This window comes from Saccoglossus kowalevskii, chromosome 11 (assembly GCF_978046115.1).
Source record: "Saccoglossus kowalevskii chromosome 11, keSacKowa6.1, whole genome shotgun sequence".
Classification (NCBI taxonomy): domain Eukaryota; kingdom Metazoa; phylum Hemichordata; class Enteropneusta; family Harrimaniidae; genus Saccoglossus; species Saccoglossus kowalevskii.
The window spans coordinates 5,852,131-5,861,219 of record NC_140651.1 but is presented as its reverse complement, the minus strand read 5'-3'; the positions used below and the strand labels follow the sequence as shown (position 1 = coordinate 5,861,219).

General features: G+C 34.0%; 1 protein-coding gene across 1 annotated transcript; it reads left to right on the top strand.

Moving 5' to 3' along the window:
• The first annotated feature begins 1,767 nt into the window (after window positions 1-1,767).
• On the top strand, window positions 1,768-8,080 carry LOC146736136 (uncharacterized). Its single transcript, XM_085505382.1, has 11 exons — window positions 1,768-1,822; window positions 2,880-2,979; window positions 3,278-3,365; window positions 3,554-3,639; window positions 3,734-3,842; window positions 4,519-4,711; window positions 4,932-5,071; window positions 5,230-5,295; window positions 5,411-5,457; window positions 5,602-5,753; window positions 6,742-8,080. The coding sequence occupies exons 1-11, from the start codon at window positions 1,801-1,803 to the stop codon at window positions 6,942-6,944; spliced, it is 1,206 nt and encodes a 401-aa protein (XP_085361508.1). The 5' UTR covers window positions 1,768-1,800; the 3' UTR covers window positions 6,945-8,080.
• The last annotated feature ends 1,009 nt before the right edge of the window (window positions 8,081-9,089 follow it).

Below are 9,089 nucleotides of genomic sequence, written 5' to 3'. Positions count from 1 at the left end.
GTGAAATTAGTGCTGTACATTCAGGTCCTTTGTAAAAATACGATCGGCCAAGATCTATATCATTCTGAGGCACGCTAGAGACAGACAAAATGCAGTTTTAAATATTGACACCGTTCGTATTTTTTAAATGAGTCAAAAAATAAATAAATTGTATGCGATGATGGATCGAAACAGACTCGTTTTTTTGCATGTTTTAACGGCTACGTTCTGCTGAAGATATAAAACTTCACTTTCCGAAGAGTTATTACCGAAGATAATGTACAACAGCAAAAAACAACAACATTTGGTTATGTGAAATAGAGTAGCATTCATGTAGGTCCAATCTGTACTGTTGTATCGTCTATTTCGTCAACCGAACGTTACTACCCGGACCTGCTCGTCGATTATTATTGCAAATGTATAAGTACGTTATTTTAGAATGATTTTCATTTGGTTTCACCAAAGACAATTGTCTTTGGTTTCACGTGATAGTTAATCTGATTTATCATATAGCATTACAAACAGGAAGTCCTCGGCATGGGTCACAGTACTAGTATACCCCAGACCACTCGTTTTGATGAATGGTCTGGGTGTGGCTCGTGGGTAAGAATAGAAAATGAATTTCGGTGAAGTTGTGATTATTTGGATTTTTGAGAACGGATTTTTACTATTGAAATGAAATTATCACGTCTAGGGGTGAATTGTTAATAGGTGAAGTGATGTTACAAACATAAGTAGTTCATCTTCTTGCGTACACCGCAACAACAAAGGTTTATTTTCTAACACAGATCTCCAGTCAAGAGGGTGGCGTTTGGACGTAACCCCGGAGTTAAACCATAGACAATATAGTAGGAAGGACTACGGCAACCGAGGTGGCTCACTACATTGATTTCAATAATTAGGCTTTATTTTTGTATTTTTTTTAAATTTCCGTTTTAAATTTTAATTTCAATTTCACTTCATTTTTTTTTCATTTTACTTTTCAATTTAACTTTCGTTCACGATTTCATTTTGAATTTCGTTTTCGATTTGACTTTCGTTTTCATTTTAAATTTCGTTTTCGATTTGACTTTCGTTTTCATTTTGAATTTCGTTTTCGATTTGACTTTCGTTTTCATTTTAAATTTCGTTTTCGATTTGACTTTCGTTTTCATTTTAAATTTCGTTTTCGATTTGACTTTGATTTTAAAGTTCGTTTTCATTTTGAAATTGATTTTCGATTTAAATTTCGTTTTCATTTTGAAATTCGTTTTACATTTCACTTTTGTTTTTATTTTAACTTACATTTTCGGTTTCTTTTTGAATTTCGTTTTAAATTTCATTTTATATTTCATTTTCATTTTGAATTACGTTTTAGATTGTGTTTTTACTTTGTTTTTATTTTAAGTTTCGTTTTAACTTCCATTTTGGGGATTAACATTTAATTTAATTTTTACTTGAATTTACAATTCAAAATTGTTTATTAATTACATTTATTTGCCCTTTTACACGACGAACACGATGACTAGAACGATGAACCCAAGGTATATATGTATTTTTTTGTGGGTGCTCATTTTTTCCTTATTTTACATCTCCATTTTGTTCGTAAATTTGGCGGTGTTATTGAGTATTATTCACAGAAAAAATTCCCGATTGTTAATTTGGGTTTCAAATTGTATTTATTTTTAATATCACTTTCAATTTCAATTTGAAATCGGATTTCATTTTACTTTTACTTTTTTTAACCTTTGCCCTAACCTTTGACATTTGTCACGTGATTTCTGATGACCAATCATTTACTACGTTCGCCATTGTCTGGATAACGTGGTGTTTGTTTTGTGGATGAATGAATCGCATCTTAGCGGTAAGTATGTGCGTAAATCATCCTAATAATGTATAGCTTAGACACGCGATTCCTAGATAGCGTTCTCATACCCGTGTTGATGTCAAGGGACGGCGATGAAACGAATCGCATCATGTTATTTCTCAGACCACTTGCATTAAGCACATACTACCGGTACGAGTGTGGTAGTCGGTTCTTATTTACACTACTAGTATGACCCAACGTCCTGGGGGGGGGGGTATTTTATTTTACCCTGTCTGTCTGAAAACGGGTATCCTTTTTTCATTATTTCTGTCGAAAAAGGGGTCCATATTTTCCAGACTGTCTCTAGAGCTTGAGTGATCTAACAATGAATGAAGCTGATTGTTTCTTTCTGTAACTTCATTTTGATCGTCAAAGTCCTCTCCGGGAGTCCACCTGCTTTTCCCTTGGTACCATGTATGCTTATTGTCTGAAAACGGGTGTCAAATATCACAGTTTGTCTGTCAGTATTTTTTGGCAAGTACCCCCCCCCCCCCGGGCCCAACATACACACTACTAGTATTTAGATGCCCAATAACTTGAACTTGACAGGCAGTAATTATCAGTTACTATTTGAGCACATCTGAAAACAAGGTGGGAGTATTCCATCTCAGCATAAGTTTTGTAAAGAAACTTAGTACGTTCAGTACATGTAGCTATGTAATCCTTGTAAAACGGTGGGAAGAGTTCTATTTGCACCCACCCCTATCAATTTAATGTTCCTCTGAAAAACGCCTGTACTTGAATGTAAAATTGACTGGTGGGGTGGGGGCTAAAGGTGAACATTAAATTTCGGGTTTGGGTTAGGGGTAGAGCTGCAAATTCAACTCGTTCCACACTCCATATGATGCAATGTAATGTTGCTAGGCTAATCACTCACTGTATGCCATGACACGGTGCAATGTAACAGTGGTACAACATGTAATGTAACAAATGTCCTGTGCGAATTACTTTTACATGAACATTTTGATACTAGTAGTACAAAATGTATCTAAAAATCTACTCAACAAAACCTGTTGAATTACAATATTAAAAAAATACCAACGATTGCTTTCAGTAATGGAGCTGTCAGAATTTATAAAAAACCTGGTAGTTCGAGGAAAAATCAATAGTGTTATATTAAGGTACTTGCTGGCAGATTTTGGCATTAGGTGGAGGTAAGCATTTACACAAACTTGATCACTGACCAACGATGAATTGTGAATTATAGTCGAAAGAATACTTTGCAGTTTACATGTCGTTATTAAACATAGTGTGTGATTTCAAAATGACATTCTGATTGAAATATTTCAGTGTTTTTATCTGACTGGTTTGTTTTTTATCATCAATGTTCATCGGTAAAGTACCAAGTACTACATTTTTTAACACAGTATTCTGTAATTCTGCCGGATATTTGCATTGTTGACTATATATATATATATATATTTGACACCTTACACATGTGATCTACTTTAGCCTGTCTACACTGAAACGCAGAATGAATGCCTGGGGAATAATGAGATATCAACAAGTATCGCCCGATGACGTACTAAGAGCAATACAGGTACTGACAAATTAACCAAAGAGCAATTTTACAAGAGCATGCTGGCATTATAGCATACTTCATTATTCATTGTAACCGAGTCCGTTGTATTGCAGGATACAATATACATTAAATAAAATAATTAACCGCACAACAACTCAACAAACAGTTCACAAGGGTATTTTTCATTTTTTTGTGTTGCTGTACAGGAGGAAATGCGTGGATCAGGCAGACTTTTGGGAATTAAAGCAATGCACAAGAGAATTAGGCAGAAGTACAAGATTCTGGCAACAAGGTGTATTTCGTTGAGATAATATGAATTTATTATTTTCGACCTGAGTTGTTAATTGATCATGAAATTCATTGTTTTTGTTCATTTTATTTGACAGAGATCAGGTGGAGGCTGTTATGGTAGCCAACTATTACAATCACATTCGTGAACGAACAGGAGGGCGTCTGGTGAGATATGTTGGACAAAAACGTAAATACTACTCTGAGGTGATCATTCATTTAATTTCATTTTGCTATTCTATGTATTATGATGTGCTAGTAGCTAGTTATTTGTTTTGTGCATGTGGATTATTGGTCATTATAGTGAGTACTATGTGCTGTTTTATTACAATTATACTACTTTCTGTATCGTGCCTATTGTTGTCCCCATGTATGTTTTTTACTGATAGTTAAAGAACGGTTTCGAGGACGCTAACTATAGTTAACATGCTGTTTTGGGTCAAAATCCTAATACACATTTGAAACCCGTAGCGTATTGTATGAAATGGGCAAAATATATGCGCTGCCAAATACCCTCACTTGTTGTTTATATATCTCTAATCTAACCAAAGCTGGCATAATTAAAAACACGCTCTTGCCCAATCAGAAGGACGTTTTCATGCAATTGCTGGCATAATATAGTTGTAAATTAAATCCCAGAATGATATATGCAATTTGTGGATGTCCTTCTTTCGAAACACCTGACATCACTTCATCCATGTCTTTCTCTTACTGTTTGTTGATTCTTTCTTTGTGTTCATTGGCTTGTGAAGTTATTTGAATTATTATAAATTTAGATATTGTTTGAGTAGGTTATTTTTACTGTATGTACAAATGGCATCATTTATCATATGAGAGAGCAATAACTATAGTCTAATTTGTGTAACATATGATGCGAATATAGGGACCCAACTGGTACTGGCATATCGATGGTTATGACAAACTAATGGGTTTCAGGAAAAAAGAGTTCCCATTTGGTGTGCACGCTTGTATCGATGGGTATTCAAGGAAAATTATATGGTTAAGGGTATATCAAACCAATAATGACCCACTGGTTGTCTGCAAATATTATTATGACGCTGTAGCAGAACACAAAGGTGCAGTATTATTTCTGAAATATTATGATGTTATATACTCTTAAATATATAGAAAATCAAACCACAAATGAACAAATCCATTAGGCCCGCTTCAATCGGCTTAAAATAAGATTTATCACAAGAGTGTATAGAATTTTGAAAAAGAAAACGACCTAAAATCAAAATAGTCTTATTTTTATCACATTGATTTTATTTGTTTATGAATATATTGCTTATTTAGTTTGTCCAAGTCGCACACGGTCAGATCGTGGAACAGAGTTAACTGAATTAGTCCAGTGTCAGATATATTTAAGAAGAAATGGCGATGACCAAAATGCCTACAATAACGCACACAAATACGGTACATCTATGTCGAACCAGGTGGGTAATATCATTTGAGCGATATGCTGTTACTATTTATCCATTCAGTCACTATTGCTGTGTTATTAACACTATCAGTGTGTTTGGTTATTTCATTAATTCTGTATTTTGTATTCATGTTTCATGTATATATATATTTTTTATAAATATCTAAACAGTGCATTGAGAGTTGGTGGACCCAACTACGGAAATACAGTAGCCAATTTTGGAGAGAGGAGTTTGCGGTAAGATTTGTATTTTTTATTATTGTACTTTGTTTAACCCTTATATATATGTATATATACATATAAATCCACTGACAATTTAACAGACAATAGAATATGCCTTCGTAATTTTCAGATGCTGAAAACCAAACAACAATATGACAGCAGTTGCTTGCTTGACAGGTATGTTATGCCAGAATGCACTATGAAACAATTTGAAAATTATGAATCACAGACAAAATTATATTATAAAAAACTACGAAGGGTTACACGTTTCGGTCATATAAACTTTTCACATGAATGTGTCTTATTATCGTTTTTTTACAGAGATTGTTTGAAGTATATTTATATGCCACTGTTAGAAAAAGAACTTGAGTCCTTTGCAGACGAATGGAATTCACACAGAATACGAAAACAAAAAGAACAATTGAGACCAAATGGCGTTCCAGAGGATTTGTACAAATTTCCCGAATTGTGTGGTAAGCAAGTGGCATATTCTTTGTTAAACTTTATAAACTTCATATTTACACAATACAGTATGAATCGCGACAACTTATAGCGAATCATTTTTCTACATTATAAAATCTGAAACAAAACTGAATATTTGTGTTGAAAGGTTGCCTTCTATTACCAATCATCTTTCTTTAAAAATAAAAAAAAATTAATTGCAGCGCCTTCTTCATTGTATATAATCATATATGCTATTATTATACATCTGTCACCGTAATGCCATAAGTTACAGCGTGCCGTAATTTTGCGGTATTTTACAGGGTATTTTCATCCTACCATATAGGGAAATGCGAATTCCAAATATGGAATGATTACGCACGTAAGCGTCCTCTAATAATGAAAACAAACATAGTGCCACCAGGGTTTGATCGGACTCTACACAAAAAAGTTCGCTGATTGTGTTCTGAACATTTTGGATTTCGGCATTCCCATGATGTCTCCTTGGAAGGAAAAGATACTCAGACAGTACGCCGCACATCGACTTCCGCGCGATACTCTAGCTGTACTGTCTTCGTGCATACTTTGAGGTATCCTCGTAATAACCTCATATACTTACGCATATCATTACAAGATTCTCTACTAGTATTTTATGGGATGAATAGTGAAAATGTATTCCTTAGTGAATTATAACCAACCTTTTTTAATGAGAAATTATGGATTTTAAATTTACTTTTTGTAAAGCGTGTACCAATCTTCAATTCAATCCTTGCCACTACTATGTGTGTACTTTTAGTGAAAAACATGTAAATAATATGTCGGAGGTTTATGTACTCAAAATGACTAATTATTCTCTAATTATAATCTGTATTAATACGTACAGTTGCATGGTACATGCGTTTTTTATTAGTATCAATGGATAAACACATTCCATGCCACTTTTTATCAAAAGTACTGACACAAAATTTCAGTCAACGCCATATGGTTCACGATGTTGAATATATTATAATTTTTCCACAGGAGGAACCGACATGGGTTACGCAGTGAATGAAAAAGATCTTCGGTCAATTGCAGAAGAAAAAGGAGTTGGCGTGCCACTCCCGGACTATATATCGCAAGAGTTTAGAGCAGCAGCTGATGCTGAACTGTCTGACTATTTTGATACAATCACTGAAGAAAATGCACATAAAGCATACATGTTTCTTCGGTACATTTTCAACTAATATATTGTTATACATATTATATTTATTTATTCAAGGTACTGAGGCCACCGGCCTATAAGTACAAGATGTCAAAAATGTATTACAGAGCGCTTAATAACTGTTTGTACTAAAATTTGCCTGGTAACTAGGATAACAACCCAGAACACAAAAAACAGAAACTTGCATTACAATAATTATACTAAAAATTTATCTTGTTGAATTAAGTTTCTTGGTTGCATAGAAAATAAATTTGGCAAGGTTCACATTAGTCGTGTTCATTAAATGGATAAATTTGACTATAGTTTATTCTCAAGTCATTATAGAATGGGCAAATCAAACAAAAGTGAAATTCATCCTCAACTTGGTTAAAGGTTACAATAAACACAAATTATGTCAGCTCTTTCATTATTTAATGGTCTATCAGATTCAATGCGCAAATTGTATGCAGAGATATGAAATTTACAAAGACAAGTTCTGATTGATATATTATCAACAATGTTTAGATATTTTTCTTGACCAAATACAGTTTTAAATTTGTTATATGTTGAAAGTTTAGGTGATGTAACTTAGTATGCCAATATCCCAAAATCTTTGTTTAAATATTGCAATACAATTATCAATATTGTTAACACCTTGGTTATGCCAAACATCACCAAAGCCATACGAAAAAAGTAATTGTTTCACGCTCCATGCCCAACATAAACGGTCATTATTAGCCTCCAATATGTGGGCATGTCTAAAAGATGAAGCCAATATTTGACAATGCGTACCAGCCTACAGGAGCGTAGGGTGTGGCGCCCCAATTCACCACGAATTGCAGAAATTGGGGAGTTTGGATACACTTTAAGAAGTGAACGACAGAACTTATTTTGGACTGCTTCTATGTCATCGCATTGTGGAAACCCCAAATTTTGCACCAATACATTAAAATTTGTAATTAGGGCGGAATTAAAAAAAATCAAAGTAAAATAATAAAATAAAAAGGCATTAATAACAAAAGTAATAAAAAATAAAAATAAGTTTATAGCCAAAATAATTAAAGCCGCTAAACTACATCAGATTTTAATCAGATTGTGTACACACTTGATATTGTATACTTGGTAACTTGTTAATGATTAAATATATTTGAAAAAATAAAAAATACACTACAAAATGCATCTTCCCATTGTAACTTAATTGCAGCAGGTAGCTTGTCAGTTAACAAAGTTCATGGTACTGGGATTTTGTATGCAAACGAGTTTAAATGCACAACACAATATATAATTATGCCATGCTTAGTCTGAATCTAGCAATCTGATTGGCTGAAGCAATGTATTATAAGATACGTTTGATATTCAGTTAGATATTCAGGCCAATTTATTTAGTTTCGGGTGGGATACCCGAAACTAAATAAATTGGCCTGAATATCTAACTGAATCGAGATCGCATGACTATGAGTACTGTTCATAGTGATTGCGGGTGTATGATCAACTGATCAAAAAGTGAAACCTGGTACAAGTACTAAAACAAATTATTGCCAAAAATGGTTATATTTTGCTAGAAAACTCGTTGATTCAATGTTATTCTACAGCAATACCTACGCCTTAAGTGTTCTCTAAGTGGATATACATAACATGGACAATGCCTCATTGCAAATGAAAGAAGTAAATAGACCTCCAAATATTTACAATACAGAAAACTACAGAAATCCTAGCTTAGCTAAGGGCCTAGGTTAAAGGTTAGCTACCTGTACGGTTTCTAGTAAATCCCTATGACCAACCAAATAAACTGCCAGTAGTTTGTCACCCTCGCAAAATTACCCACATTGAACGTACCTAATCTGTGATAACCAGCTGTCAGAAGAGAGGTCGCAATGAATGTGTTAAATGACTTCTAGTACATATTGCAGCTCGTATGCTTGTTGAAGATACTCCAACACTAGTGACAGGTGCATGTAACATACACTGGTCTTTGAGGGCAAAATTTGTTTTTCAAGCCAAAATACATCTTACTTGGTCAACTATGAACAGAACTGGAGAAACCAGCGGTGATATTGCCAGGGGTCCCTCTTCCTTTAACCAAAGACAGTCTTCATAATAGACTTGCCACATTGGTGGTAGTACCGTAAAATCTGTATTAGAAGCCGCATCTCTAATAGAAGTCGCATCCATTCTTTTTGAATAATTG